General features: G+C 40.2%; 1 protein-coding gene across 1 annotated transcript in view; it reads left to right on the forward strand.

Annotated features, from left to right (window-relative positions):
• Positions 1-9,875, forward strand: part of stk32a (serine/threonine kinase 32A) — a gene marked incomplete at both ends in the record, with an annotated part of 55,024 nt that extends 45,149 nt beyond the window's left edge. Inside the window, 4 exons of the mRNA XM_080508845.1 lie at positions 306-431; positions 1,692-1,820; positions 9,173-9,237; positions 9,758-9,875. Of these exons, the coding sequence (XP_080364971.1) occupies positions 306-431; positions 1,692-1,820; positions 9,173-9,237; positions 9,758-9,875 (438 nt within the window). The remainder of the gene's footprint in view (positions 1-305; positions 432-1,691; positions 1,821-9,172; positions 9,238-9,757) is intronic.
• Positions 9,876-16,651: the final 6,776 nt, after the last annotated feature.

Raw genomic sequence — 16,651 nt, forward strand, 5'->3', positions numbered from 1 at the left:
AAAGACAGATAGAGGGATGTAAAGAAAGTGAGATTGTAAAGGCAGAGTGCCATGCTCGATATATTTGCCTTTCATCTTTCATGCTTCACAACCTGCTGATTCCTCCTCATCACCATTCACTTTCTGTATGTCATTTTCTGTTCCACCCTTTCCGTCTCCGCCCTCCGTCCCTGTATCCTCATTCTCAGACAACATCCTTAAGGGCAAACATGTGCTCACAGCTCAGTGGGGCTCTGGACCTCACTTCTTCAGCCCCCCCCCCCCATGGACAATTGTTCTTACCCTAATCCTTTTGTCTCCTTCAGTTGCTGTGCATAGATGTCCAGAAGCGCATTTCCTGTCTGGCAGAGCTGCAGGATCTGGACTACATGTCAGACGTCAACTGGGACGCTGTGCTCAGCAAACAGCTTCCTCCAGGCTTTATTCCCAATGTGAGCTTCAGAAAAGAAAAAAACTAAACTGAAGGCTGCCTCCGTGTGTTGCACAACAAAACGTTCACATTTGAATAGAAGGGAGTTTAATTCTGTCTTGGTATAATATGTAGGTATTCAGAACCACTGTGTTCTCCTTAATGTATGGCAAAGGTATAACACTTATATCTACAGCTTAAGAAATGGGCACTACCATAAAGAATTAACATAGATAGTAGTCTGAATAAGCTGTCTGTTCGTGCCTTAAACTAAATTACCCCACAGCTTTCTTTTAGTATGAACAAACAATGTTCAATCCTCATTTCTATGTTGTTTCATATTAATTTCCATCCCAGTATATCGCCGAAGGGGGGCAAAGACGTGAGTGAAAGAAGCCGTAGCCAGAACTACCCACTCTTCATCTAATCATTTCTAGTGAGCCTGTAAACATCTCCCCCTGCTGGGCTGAGTCAAGTCACCTGCTGAGTATAGAAATCCAGACAGGCCGTACAGATGCACAGTAACACAAGGAAGCACATGTGCACGCCTGCTTCTGAAGATACAAAGGAAATCAAACAGTCTGCAGTCTGTATCTGCAGCTAAATAGGTGCTTCATGGATCATTATCATGAGGAATGGAGACCTTTTGTTTCTATTTATCAACATCATCATTGTTCGTTCTCTCTGTTAGAGTAACTTCACTGATTTGCTCGACTTGGTACAACTCATGATTGAAAGTTCCATACAAGTATCTTTCCAAAAACGCATCAATGCAAGGACACGGAATCTATGAATCGAAGCTGCAAGGTGACTTTGATGATTATTCTGTGGTGCTGGAGCCGAATAAATGCAGAAAAATGACTGGTGGAAGTGAAGGGAAATCTAAATGGCTTTATCTAATTTTAAGTAATGACTGCAGAGCAGCAGGGATCCTCAATGGTCCGGCTGGCACAGCAGAGGAAAAGCACAAAAGGATTGACAGGGAATTGAAAGAGTCTCTCTTTCTAATTATAGACTCATCCTCTGTCTATAGTGCCTAATAGAATGTGACTATTTAAACACACCGTGAGGGAAAATCCCAATTCCGGATTTCACATATTTTTATATGTTCTCTCATTCTTGTTTTACTGTAGTTTAACCTTGGATCACACATGATAGGGCAAATATGGACAGATTGTGTGCATAAACATGTGTGGAATGAAGATGTTAGATAGTTATAGGACAAAAGTAATTTTATTTCTCAGCACAGAAACGTCAGAATCCTGTGTTTTTGTCTCCCCAGAAAAGAAGACTAAACTGTGATCCCACATTTGAGCTGGAAGAGATGATCCTGGAGTCCAAACCACTTCACAAGAAGAAGAAAAGGCTGGCCAGGAAGACCAGAGACCAGGGATCAGATGGGTCTCCACAGGTAAGGTTTTCAACTGGAAACAGCGTAAAATGTGTTGGTTATTCTTCAGATTGGATCAATTTCACCCATGTCGTATTAGTGTCTCCTCCATGAAGCATCTATCATCCACTGTTATCCACTAAATAAACACTTTTAGGTGTCTCTCCTTACAGCACTCATTAATCATTTTAAAAAAAGTGGGCTGCTTATGATATTTGGCCCAGTTACAGGTGTAAAGTTGCTTGAGTTTGTCTTATAAATGCACCAGAAGTGCTATTAAGAAGGATGAGGACATACTTTATGGCTCTGTTCTCCTGAACCTTTATTACATTAAAACAGCCCTCTGTTAGATGTTTTGGGAAAACAAAATTCAATCGCATAGTTCCCCCCCATTTGTTCAACATGAACCATCAACAGGTGAGCAGTATGATTGAAGGGTCAGATGCTCATTAACATTAAGGCTTTTTCTAGTCATGAGACTCAGTCTTTACTTTTATAGGGGTCAAGTGAAAGCTGCAACAAGAGAGAGTCAGAGTTTAATTGTGGCTCTTAAAGCAAATATGAAACTTTAGAGTTTTCTCTGTATTGGGTGTGTTTGCCAGGTTAAAATATACCATTCAATTGTTGCCTTGTTATGTTTTCATAATGTCCAGATAGTGATGTGCAGAAAGACTTCTGATAACGAGTATGTTTCAGGATTGATTCTCATTTATATCTATATTTACATTGTCGTTACTATTCAGGAAGATTCCTTAAATAAAAGTTGTTTATCTCAAAGTCTGAAGTTGTATAAATGCTCCTTGCTGGAGGTCATGATAGAGGCTGAGATGTACTCAAGGTAATTTTTTTCTCCAACACCATTCAGACACAAGGCAATTCACTGTGTTTTAAAAATAATTACTAGAAATGCATTAAAGCTGTACAAGGGGATAAAAGAAACAAATTAAAGCAAGCAATTAAGAATCTTAATCTCAAGCAATTAAGAGTATGAAATACATTAAAACCTCTAAGATGATAAATGTCAATAGTTGAGATCAAGGATGAGAAAGAGAATGATTTGCCTGGGTATCTTTTTCAAAGCTATACATATTAAATTTAAAAGAAAATACATTTTCATACAACTTATTCTGCCACATGAGCTCAGAGTTACTCTTACATGTATTGATATTCCATCGAGAACTATGGTTGGACTTACTATTATATCAGAAAGGAGATCAGTCAATGCTATTTTTCTTTCTTTTTTCACACTCCACCCACATAGCAAACATACAAATGCACCATTGATGTGATGTCAGACCACTAAAGCAGCATGTGGAAGGCAACAAAGTACAGTCGCACAAATGTGATGCATGGCATAGATAAGACAGGGGGAAAGTTTCACTTCCATTTAAATCCAAACTGTTGTTCTGTATGGAGTAAGAACACCGAGTCTGGCTAAGAAGATGGCCAACTGTTACAAAGGAGTTGAATTTCAATGAAGCAATTAACATTTCCCAGTATTACGTCAATGCTAAACAGAAACCACAAATAAACATGTCGCTCCTTGTATTAGATGCCTGTGTGCCAAATGTGAACAATTGAAAATAATCCAATGTAAATCTACTAATTAAGTAGATTTTTCTTTTCTAACCATGTCCCAAAAAAAAAATCCCACATATGCAAAAGTAAAACCTAATCTGTTGCACACACACATATAAAAGTAAAAGTAGCACTACAAAGGCAGCAGGTTTGAACCTCTGGCACATCACAACAGTTTATGGAACTCCCTTCTAATAAAAGTGAGGCAATTTGTGTGGTACAGACTCCCCAGCTCTCACTTTGCCAGCTTGCAATAAGAAGTCAGACCTGGCCCAAAGTGCACCATGTTTTATGAAACCTGACAGCTGCTCGTGGAGCCTTGGCTGTGTGTGTGAGTGTAACTCAGTGATATCTCAATGTGCAGGAGGTCGACAAGACAACATCTGATATCCTTCAACTGAGTCACACAAAAACAGGCTTCAGCCTTTTCATTAAATAATCCAGACAGACTATCCAGGACACATTTGTTATGTTTATAAAAAACAGAAGATAGTTTGTCTAATGCTAATGGATATTGTGTCGTGCACACATTGAGGAACACTGGTTTTGAAAAGAAAAGGAAAAAAATTGATGCTTCTCTCAAATTCTCCATGCACAGAAATCCACTAAAGCTCTTTGGATATACAGACGGGCGTTTGCCTTCATGAATATAGAATATTGGCTTTATCTCTTGGCCCACAAAATACTGGGAGGAGTTTATGCTGAAAAATTAATGTACAACACACAATGCGATGAACAACATCGGAAAATATTTGTTTTGTTTATGACCGTCTGTTTTCACTGTGTTTCAGTCATGAGCAAAGATGCTCCTGTTATTGTGATTAGACGTATTGCCTCAGCGAGATGGGCAGTCATTTATTTGTGGAACTCATTGTCATATTTTGGAGTACTTACTTTATCAACACATACAACTCTGTTCGGATCACATTTCCTTTTGCGCTTTTAGAGGCTCGGCCCTTCATTCATTCGCTCTCTAGCTAATGCTGGAAAATCAACAGGGAAACGTTACAGTTCCTATAAAATTGTCTCGTAAACAGGCCTAACGCACACAAAACAATCTCATCGCTTCTCATGTGTCTTCTTGATGTCACTTGTGTTGATCACACACATAATGTGGAAATGATCTCTCTCCATGCAGCGCACGCCATTCAGTATTTAGACAAGATGTAAAATAGCATGGCTTCTTTCAAAACAGTTCATAAGTATAACTTCACAAGTATTTCATTCTGTATTTATTAAATTTGTTCCAACATAGTATTTACTTAATACTTTCTTTCCCCAAAAGGACTTTAATCAAAGTGCAGTCCCAATTCTTTAAAGCTTGTTCAAACTGAACACCCCTCGCCAGCATCACATTTTGCGGCGTGTGGTGCCCCTTCTGTCTTTCTGTCACTGAGAATACTCGCTTTACCATCTATAATAGCAGTTTGTTTTTGTGTGATGCTTTACCATATCCATTTACCCAGGGCCTGTGGGGCCACTTGTGATGGATGCATATAAGAGAGCGAGAGAAAGAAGAGTGCTTGATGTGTGTGTGTGTGTGTGTGCATGTAGCGTTGCTAAAGCGCGCCAGATCAATATTGAATGAAGGGAACTGCCCTAATGCCTGTCCCAGCCCGCTTTTTACACACCACTCGAGGGCTTCTCGGTCTTCTTTTTGTATATTCCTCCTTTACTCTTCTTCTTTTCTTCCCGCCACACGTGTCCTTCGCTTCTCTTTTCAGTCCGCTCTACACGCCGCTACCACACCCAGACGTCCAGCCAATGTCCCCCATCGTCATCCACTTTTCAAGTCGTTCTTTTGTCTCTCTGCCTCCCCCTCTCTTTCATTGCCAGGCTCATAATGTACCATGGAATTAGCTCAATTAAATCACCGATACTATACTGCAGAAAATTGGGCTTCGTGCTGCGTAAATGAAATAAATAGGCGCATTCCTGTCACAGACTCAGTGGAACGGAGAGACGCTTACACCTCGGTCTCAGTGAGAGGTGTCATTTGAGTTTATTCTCTTTACTGCCTGTATATCATCCACTGGAAACAAGTTTGATGGAATTTATTCATATAATGTACTCAAGGGTTCAATAAAAACAACAGCGCCAGAGAAAAGCAAAGTGAGGAAGGGTTTATTATATAATCCAGTAATGACATTTTAAAGACCTTAACGATTTCAACACAAAAGTGAAGAGCCTTAAGGTGTTTCTTTTTGATAACTCAGCCTTTTTTGATACTTAAAGTTAGAATTTTGATCAACAGTTCTCTGAGAACAACATATTTTGGTTTAACATACATAAAGTATTTAACATCCAAGTGGCAAGTCATTAGTAAAGACCAAAAACAAAATAAAGAAATTTGGTTTATAAGGACCAGGCAATTAAAAAAAAACATGACTCCAAATTAATGGAGACTGTGTTACTGGTGAATGTAACTTGCTGACAATAATTTAAAAGATAATTATAGTATTCAGAGCAAAGAAGTATTTGAAACAGCAACTTCTGCTTTTTATATCTACTGCAAACACAGTTTGTTCATCAATGTGAAAACAACAGAGTGTTTTTCAGCACCATGGAAGGATACGTCTCAAGAAAAAGTTCTTCTATATCTGACAAATAACAACAGCGGCTAATTAATCCAAGTTCAATTCTTTCAGTATGGCAAAGTTCAATTCACTTTCTTTCCAATCCGAAGAACTGTCAAGTACAAAACAATACTTTATTAAAATCAAGCTTGCTGCTCAGTAAACAGGATGCATAGACATGATGAAAGATCACTTAATTAGTATTAGAGTCAGGTAAATGGATGTGTCGTTGAAAGAGAGCGAGAGTGAGAGAGAGAGTGCCCCGGATGTGTGTCTGGGGATGCAGCTCCATGTGTGCCAGTGATTAAAAGTGCAGAGTCAGTTCTGGCTGCTGGCATATAATCATAAGCAGCCAAATGAGTGTAGTTTAAAGAGGTACAAGTTGTTCTGCATGGTTGTTGTTTGTTTTTGGTTTTTTTCTCTCACATATTTTACAGAGCCATTAGCAGGCTCGGTTAAAAAAAACAAAAAAAAAAACATGACAAGAAATGTCTGCACTTTGTTCAAGAGTGTGATTCCTTCAAAAACCTAGGTTTTGTCGCCCTCGTCTTTATAATTGCCATTTGAACTAGTGTGCACACTGGCAGCCACAACAGAAGTCAGAGAGTGTAAACCCAGACACGGACCTTGAGAAATGTCCCCGTTGGGCTCCGGTCCAGCAGAGCACTCCCTGTTGGTTTGTCTCATTAAATGGAAAGTTTAATCTAGCATTTGGAGCAATTAGCTTCTGAACTGTCTTTTAAGAGCATCAAATAAAGAGAGAGAAAGGAGATCCAAATAGTGAACTGTCCAAAGTTAAAATGTGTTATTGGTCTCTGTGCAGGGCTAGAGGTTTCTATCCACCCGAAAGGAAGGATTCAATCGACGCCTCACCGTTAAAGATCAAGATAGGATATGCAGAAGCTATTTTGTGCATTTGGTGACATCAAACACCTAGGATAACTCGGTTTCATTACACATCTGTTGTACTCTGTATTATTCTGACATGTTTCTATCAGAATCAGCAGCATCGTCTAAAGTACATTGACCTTGGACTGGACAAGACATGCATCAGTTAGCCCCGCCCATGATCAAGTTTCCACTTGACCACTTTTTAACAATCCTGCCCACTTCTGAAAAGAAACAGTCTGCACGAACTTCAGTTTTGAAAATAGCCTGAGAAAACCAGAAACCATCACAATTTAGAAACTATTCCTGTTGCCCATTTTGTGTGCCTTCTAACACATCAACCTTGAGAACAAAATCTTTATTTCATGCCGAATATATCATGGTCAAGAGGAAATCGATGTCATTCAGTGCAGCTGGGAGTTGTCATAATGTTCTGGCTTATTTGTGTATTTGTAGCAGCTACCAAACAGCTTTCAATGTGAGATGGTTATCAACCTGCTGATTATAAAGATGCTATCCTGCTTTGCTTGTATTTCATAGAAATCAATTGAAATAAGATGAGTCACATCTGAATTTTCAAAATGAAGCCTGAATAGTGTCAAAGATGCCTTCAAAGTCATAAAACATTGAAATTTAGATGAAAGACAACAAAGCCCAGTAAATCACACATATTCCATTAAAGAAAAACCAAACATGCATGAAATTGGATATCAGTAATGTTTTATGTAATCCTTGCAGCACCAAAGAGAAACTACAGAGGCCCCACAGCTTGGTGTAACCTCCATATCCAAGCAACTCCCTATGCAGATGTAGGAAATAACAATATATACAAAACAAGTCATGATGAACTGACAAAGCTCTGCAAACAAGCTTTGTTGACTTGTTTGGAAAGAGCTATATATAAAAAAAAGATGGTATTTCTATTGTCAGGAGGGGTAATCCCATTAAATCTAAGGTATGCTATGTCATCATGACAGCATGAGTTGACAATATATCAGAAAGACAATATATCACACTGCTTGTCTCACCTGTCATGTATTTATGTTCCACATCCATAACTCACGTTTGACAAATGACACACAGCACCGTCGTCTTATTTTGCGCCAGTCTGTTTGTCCCTTTGTCCTTCCTCTACTTTGCATCTCAAAAAGCATCCTGCTCTCACACTCTGTTGGGCTGTTTGATGCCAATATTGTCACTGTGTTCACAACCAAGTGTGGTAATGCTGCAGTTGTGAAGCATTTAATTAGTGATATACAAGCCTCCTTGCAATCAGGATGGATGCTCACCACCGAGCTGCTTTATGACAAAACAAACAACACTCAAAACTGCATCCGCTCTTTTCCTGTAGTTTTGCCTCTAAACTTTCTGTCTTCCTGCCCTAAATTAGTTGATGGCTTTTGGATGCTTGTGGTTGCTTTCCCACTGTGACGGCACCTGTGCAGTACCTCTCTGCTGCGGTTCTGGGCTGAGGTTTTTTTTTTTTTGGGGGGGGGGGCAGTCTGAGGTTTGAAGGGAAGCAGCGCGTTCCTCACACATGCAAAAGGTGAATTCATGTGTGGTTCTGTTTACCGAGGCACGGTGTCCTTAGATGCCCTACTTTGGAAAAACCGCGGGGACTGCAGGGAAATCCTGTATTTTTTCTCTAAAAGAGCAATTATTTCATTTTCAGTTTTTTAAAGTTTAGCATAGGAATTTAAATAAAATATTTGGTTATGCTTATGGAAAATGCATTATCTCGCACTTGTGTCCTTGAGTCTTTGCTAGTTTCTCTTGCACACACACAAAGTGCCGTCATCATGATGATGATATATCTCTATAATCTCTCCTCACTGGCTCCTCGGAGGAGTGACAAAGCACCTGTCTGCTTGTCTTGGCACTCCAGTGTAACATCCTGGCGTGACAGCGCCGGTTGTTCCCACATTGATAAAGTGGAACAAACAGCGTATGTATGAGTACATATCAGAGCTTTGTTGTCCTCCAAAGTTAGGTCAAAAATCCCGAACAAGGCTTTTAATGAAGGAGAGAAATATGTACTGTATGTACTATGCAGTGTGTAAAGTCCTGTATGGAAATCCACATTGTATACTGTCGTCACATTCACACCTCCAGGGAGAGCATGCAACAGACAGAAATAACACTCCTAACCCAGACTTCAACCAGGAACATACAAGGTGACAGCTATACAACACCACTGTACCTCGAACAGATGTTATTAAACTAACCTGTGTTCTCTGAGAGTATTATTTGTTTTTACCGGAATGAATCTGAAGCACAAGAACAATGGTGATTGTTGAATTTCCGTCTTGGTTCTGTTTGTCTCCACGCCAGAACGGGCAGCTGCAGCAGCGGTTGGATAACGTCCAGAGAGACTTTATTATCTTCAACAGAGAAAAGTAAGGACCCCCGCCTACTAAGTATCGTCTTTTAGTAAATAACTTACACAGTATGTTTGCACTTGGGAAACATTCAGAAAATAAATTAAGAAAAAGTGTTTCCTTACTGGCTGCTGAAGGCATGTAGGAGGTGTAAAAGGACAGTAAAGTGCCTATTTGCTGCAGAAGATCTGGCCCGTACGCAATTTGTGGGTGTGTGATTAAGGCAATAACACAGCGACGGGCGGAGAAAGTGTCCCCCATGTCGAGTGCATATGAGAGTTTGCTGTTTATGTAAGTAAATAAAAAACAAAAAAACTGAATACATTAAAGAAAAGCCAAGGAATAAGATTCACCACTGATTTGCATGAGTACATTTTAAAACAGGTGCAATATTTACTCATGCAAGCGTGCGCCAAGGCATCAACAGTGCCAATATAAAACATTACAGACGACCATTGATAACACCACTTTTAATCGTAAACTGTTTATGATCGTTTCCTGTAGAAACCGTTGAAAACACCTTTCCTATGTTCGACAGATCAAGAAAAGCAGTGGTGGACTCCGAGTCCTCTGAACTATCTGTGAGCGAGAAGAACAAGGCAATAGAGGATGGACAGAACAACAACGTGGAGCCAGCTGCCTACTTATCAGGATAGATCTCATCACCCGAGATCCCCGCGCCCGCCATCATCACTTTGCACCTTCCCACTGCTTCTATATCAGCAACGTACCGCCAGACACCTACCAGCACAGGCACTGACAACACCTCTTCAAGCGTTCTTGCACATATTTCCAAACACAAAGGCAAAATGAGAGCGTCACGAAAACACAGACATACATTCGTAATAATTACAATATATGTAGGCATAAAACAAGAACACCAGTGCTGCAGGAGTGAAATGGACTCCAGGAGTCGCAGCCATTGCAGAGCTGGGATTTCCCTCGTCTCTCAGCAGAGCGACGCTCCCTGATGTTACCTCGGTGCTCTCCGGCCTGCTCAGCCTCCACTCCAAACCAGGCGGTGTGCTGAAGGGAAAAGAGAGTCACTCACCTGCCAAAATAAGAGGACAACGCCACAACCTGCTCCGCTAGTCGAAGGCTTCACACGCAGCTGCTTGGCCGGGACCTTGATTTGGAAACCTGAGGGAGGGATTAGCGGGTTAATTGTGGTTGTAAAAGAAATTTCACAAACTGCTACAAGGACATCAAGGAACACATGGGTGGAAGGCTCCGTTCTACATAATCCGAATGATTCAGCAGATGAGCACGAGACCACAAGTGCAAAGCAGTGAAATGGAGAGCTTAATGACAATAAACAAGGTCTCTGTATTTAGGACAGCGACCACAGATTCCTCGAACAATTTGCAGAGTTGAACTGGAGGCTTGATCAGGAATGGCTCAGCTTATCATAGCAGCAGATACCTACATGGTTGTAGTGGTAATTTTGCTTAGCTTTGCTAGTTAAGCTAACTGAGGATTGCAGCATTTTTGGGTGATGTCCCAGTTTCATTGGTAGCAGATAAAAGCAAAACACGCGGAAAGTTTTCTTGGTTTCAAAAGCAACGAGCATACAGATTAAAAAAAAAAAAAAATCAAATCAAAGATTTTGGACATAACTTTGCCTCAATCTGCAAACGACCAACTGGTTCATAACATAAAAGGTTCCTAGATGTGAAAACATAGAAAAAAAACCTCGACGGTAGATGTTATATGTTCCGCACTGAATCTTGCTTTGCACATGCTTCTTCCTAAAAGTGTAGCATTTATGCACAGAGAGACAAAAAAAATCTAAAGCTGTGAATGAATACTTCTTCCCTTAGGAATGGTGTTACAGTATAGATGAGAATTAAGCTGACTCCCAGATAAGATGTTTTTTTTTTTTCTTCCATTTGGTGTCTTCACTGGAATTTGTTTTTGTCCAACAAGCTATGTGTTTTTTGGGGTTTTTGTGTCCTTCCTCCTTTGTGTGTTGGATGCAAGCAATGACATATGTGCCACCAGATAATCTGTAAATTCCTATTTGCTGTTAATTGCTCCCATCATTTGCGATTTCTTTCTGCTCCAATACTCTTATGGTGTTTATTTAGTAATAATCTAAAATTCTGCACCAGAACCCAAAAAAAACCTCCCAAATAAATAAATAACTGTGAGGCAGCGACTTTTCATACTGTAAGATTTGCTGTAGACATGCAACAAACCACATCTGCCTCTGACGTTTGCAGAGGAAGGCCTTACACCATAGAAATGGCACAGAGCTGGTAATTTCAAGTCACTAAAACTAAATCCTGGGCTTTTCTTTCTAAATCAATCGGTGGATGTAATTTCTACTAATACTAATGAGTTGTTCGATTAATAGATGTTATCTCACTGCAATACTATTTGATCTTTTGAAGCCTGTAATGTATTATAACTACATTTAGGACACTTTTCACACTCGAAATTCATTACTCTTGGCACTTTTCTATGGAGGATTGGTACAATGTTTTGACTTATCTTGTGTTGTTGTTGTTGCTGTTGTTGATGTTGTTGATGTTGTTATCATTAATGTAATTTTACAGATCCAACGGTGGTTTCCTGTATAAGTTGTAAGATACAGCGTGATAGATCAATGTATGGACCATTTCTCGGCATACCTGGAGTAAATATTATTTGTACATAATAGAATGATAATAATACTAAACATACTGGGTAAATTGGGAGTCTTATTAGTGGGCATAATGCCTATCTAGTATAAATAAAAATAAGCATATCTGAATAATTTAGAAAATAGTATTTAGCTCAGGTAATTCCAACAAAATGTCCATCCTATAAATCAATTTAGTTCCGGAACAGAAATGTTCTGCACTTATGACTTTCACCACTATTAAGGTTTTGTTTTCCCCTCAGTTGTCACTGTGTGTTTATTGTAATCACATGTGATGGAGTTGCAAACTATTAAGGTGTGCCTTAAATAATAATTTTCTTTTTCTGAACCAATTTGAGTTTGTCTTGTGCATTATTTCGCTCCATGTTGCTGCATTCGCATGTGATATTACTTTCAATGACGAGAAAAAGGCTCTCTGCTGATCTAAACACAATGCTGCCCCCTACTGAAACATGGTGAGTACTGCAGTCAGAAGAAGGGTTTTTTTTGTTTTTGTTTTGGTTTTTTTGGTGGTAGGGGGTGTAGACATAAACACATAAAAACAGCATCCCACAGAGACTGCTGGTGTCCTACTAGTGTACCGTCCAGAGCATTCTAACATACTGCATTAATGTGTGGTACAGCAGGTGTACAGCCCTCCAGAGGAAAACACTCCAGAAGGTGTTTGAACTGTTTGAACTGCTGCAATCAGGAAAATGCTACAGGGCAATAAAAACAACAACAGACTCAAACACAGTATTTACCCCACTACAGTCACTTCATTTAACAAAACCAAACAATTAAATGTCAATATATTGTATAAGGGACCAGTGCAATGGAATGTGTGGCCACATTCAGCCAATTGGTGCAGTGCATGCATTAATCTCTGAAGTTATGCATTAACCTTCTGTTAATGAGAGCACATTTTTTATAATTTAATATTGATTAATCGGAAATAAAATTTGTTTTAATTGGAACCATCTCACCCCGTGGTATCGTTAAATCTGTGTGACCTTTTTTATTTAATTGTACAAACAATAGCTTGCATTTCCTGCGGTGGAAATTCCCAGGTGGCGTCGGAAGTGTAATAACTTAACATAACATAACATTGTTCTCACCACATTAATTTCAGCAGTTTTTATTTGTACATTTACAGTGTTGAGCATTTTTCATTGTGTGTCCCCCCCCCCCCCCCCCCCTTTTTTTTTTTTTTAGTCTCCTTGGTCTACAGTCTTTCATTCTTTCTCCTCTCTTCTCTTGATCCTTGACTCTCCTCTCATGGGTCTTTCGGAGAGCGTCTTTGCTGTCGTCTCTTCCTCCTATGCTGTGGCCACCATTTTCTCCTGTTCGGCCTTGCTGGTCTCCAGAAGGGTGTTTAACGTTGCAACATCTTCATTCTCCTGGCTCACTTATGTGGAGGTAGAGAAACTGCCCTATGAGATTGTCGATGGTGATGCGAGCCGTTTCAACTTCATCCTGGCGACACCGGACGCTGCTTCTCAGGTCCGGCAGCTCCTCCTGGGTCTCTGTCAGCTCTGCCTTGGCGGTCTCTACCAGGTTGTTTAACTTTTTCACCTCCGCGCTCTTGTGGCCCAATTCAACTCGGAGGGTTTCACAATCAATGCGACGAGAGTGTAGAGCATCCGCCAGGTTGAAAAACTACTCCTTAAGGCTCTTGAAGTTGACGCAAGCTGCTTCAGCTTCATCCTGGTGGGATGGAAGACATTTTCTCAACTCGTCGTAGTCTGCAACCATTTCCATACTGAAGTTGTGGTAGTAGACCAAGGCCTTACGCAGGGCCTGAACCCAGGGTGATTTACCGCCGTTAACTTCTTGTACGCTCTCCATTTCTGATCCAATTGCTTGTTGCTTTTTCACAGAGCAAGATGGCATTTTACCGTCTTGTGGCTCAAGTATAACCGAGTGTGTCAATGTGAAGCTCTTGATGTTAAAGGGGTATTCAAAGCACAGTTCCTTTGTCATATGCAAATGCCACGCCCCTATTAACCCCCCTCCCCCCCCCAAAAAAAGAAAAGAAAAAGAAAACAACTCACCTCCGATTAATTCTCTTTACAGACATTTATACATTATTGTGTGAATGCTGGAAGAAATAGCATAATTTTGACCCACTTTTTTCAGTTAAAAAAAAAAAATCCAATTATCACCATCAACAGCAAAACGTGCAACAGAATGCCTTTCTGCATAATTTTAAGCTATGAAAATACGATTGCTGAATTTGTTGTGTGGTTAGAGTTCCACAATAATGTTACAAAACATGTTGATCAGGGTTTTGCATGGACTCAAACAGGAGGTGTGATGAAGTCCTGTAGGGTAGACAACTTCAAATTGCACTTGGTTTGCATCAGGACTTACTGTGCAGCGTGGCGCCTGTGCGTGTTGTAGGCTCCTTCCATTCCTAGTTGTCAGTCATATCTGGCAACCAAGAAGGAAGGTGTGTGTACTTCCTCCTTTACGCCTTCCTTCCTGGTTGCCAGATTTAACTGACAGTTTCCAGCCAAAACACAAGATGAAAACTAGTCGGAATTAACTGACGAGAGGACTTTTATATACGAAAGAAGATAAGTGATTGGTGGAATTAATTGGATAGGCACATTGCCATTTCCTGTGCAGCTGTCTCCTTCGTGACGACATTTGAGAAGAAATCACATAATTATTTAGTGCAGGAAACACTTTATAGAAGCTATGTGATGCGAAAGATCAGGTCCAGCTTTTATTAAATACAAGGTGTCCGTGTGTGTCTGTGCGTTGAGATTGGCGAGGTGGATGACCAGATAGAGGTCATTAATAACCCAAAGCAGAGACAAACGTTGACCAGTAGATGGCAGCAGTGCTCGTAGCTGAGAGCTCAGTGACGCAGCAGCAACTGAACACCACGAGCATGCATGAAGGCTGCAGAGATTAAGCTTCACTAATGCACTTTTTCCCTCAAGTGAACGTCACATTTATATAAAATCTTATTGGGGGGAAAAGTATTCGATCCATATGAATGTCGAAATGGATACCTAATTTAACACATTCTGTCAATAAAACTTTTATAATCAAATATAAAACGAGAGAAATTAGTCAATAAGTTGCAACTCATGTTTATTCAGGAAACGAATCATACTTTCACGCCACACCTTATTTTTGACCTGCCATCTCTGGTATTGGATACAACAGTAAATAAAATGAAAAAAAAAAAGAAAAGAAAAGAAAACAACATAAATTCAGTAACAAAGGTTGTCAAACTAACATAAATACAACAAACCACCACTTGTGCCTGCCTCAGTCTGCCAAATAAAAATGGCATGCCGTTCCTTCCCTCTCCCACAATGGGGGCATACAACTAAATAAAAGCTTCCCTCACTGCACCACAATCCTCTGCCTTATCAGGAAATAGCAGACATACTAAAAAAAAAAAAAAAGGTTTCCAAAACCCTCAACACAATCAGTGTTTCCGTAAAATGAACCTGGCTCATAATCTGGATGCACTGAGTTCTGTGTTCAGGGGCTTTGTTGAGATGACAAGAGAATAAATGTCTTCCACTTGTCCTCAAATGAGAGCCCAGTTGTTTGTGAATAAAGATGTAAAGCAAGAGGTGAAGTGCTGTAATCTGAAAGCAGGTTTTTGTCAATAAATCATTTCATTGCATCTGTTTTTTTTTCTTTTTCTTTATTTGCCTTCATTGCAAAGCTCTTTTGGGGCCTCCGAGCTACAAAAGGACAATATTCTTTATTCTTGTTTATCAGGTCTTATCTTTTTCCACATTTTTCATTTGTAAGGTCATTTTAGGATTGCAGGGACAGTCAGTGAGCTAGAAGCAAATGCAAAGGACGGTTTCTTGCGATGATCTTGTGTACAGACATGATGGCGTGCATAAAAGAACCACAATAAACTTTGGAGGGAAAGAATAGTAGAATCTTTTCTAATATTTCTTATTTCATTTCTTCTGTCTTCACAAACTCTTTTGTTAAGTAGATGTGTTTCTCTTCCTTTTTTAACATCAAAAACACTGTATCATGGGGACGGTATTCATCAAATACATCAGAGAAGAAGGGCGAAAGGATTATGGATCACGTCGCCCATGTCAATGTGGCCCATGCAGCTCCACGTCCAGCAGCTCTCCCACTCTCAGATTTGATAAATATCCTTTTCTTGGTCAGGTAAACCCAAAAACAGGCTGCAACGACATTGTTCACAAAGCTACATTACATCTACCATATATACAATGCCACCTAGAGCTAACCAATGGTACTTCAAGATAATACATGTCTAATGTGGGGTCTAACCATCGCTGACTATGGACAAAGCGGGCTACTGAAAAAGGGGGTGACATTGAAAGCCAAACAGGATGAAAGAACCAATAGCATCATTCTGAGACAAGCAGTATCCATTTTCCCTTGAGAACGCGGTTCCTTTTTCTAATTTTGGTTGCGTGAGATGGTGATGGAAGATTCACTTCATCCAAACCAAAGCACCAAGGGAACGTGTTTCCCCTGTAAAGTGTACGGAGGAGAGATATAAAGTAAGGCAAAGCCTCGTCGTGTGTGATGTGTGCTTTGGTGGGAATTACAAACCACATTAACAGTTTGACTCGGGTCCAAATTCACCAGGAAAAGGGATACTATTGACATCTCAGCATAGTAGCATTGTGACAGGTAAGGCATGAGGATTCAGTGTTTTGCTTTTCTTTTTTTTCCTTTTTTTTTTTAACTAATCGGTCCTCTGCATTTCTTCCTCCCTCGTTCCCACCAACCCTTCCCACCCCCCCCCCCCCCACCCCCCCCCCCACCCCCCCCCACCCCCCA

This window comes from Blennius ocellaris, assembly GCF_963422515.1.
Source record: "Blennius ocellaris genome assembly, chromosome: 14".
Taxonomy (NCBI): Eukaryota; Metazoa; Chordata; class Actinopteri; order Blenniiformes; family Blenniidae; genus Blennius; species Blennius ocellaris.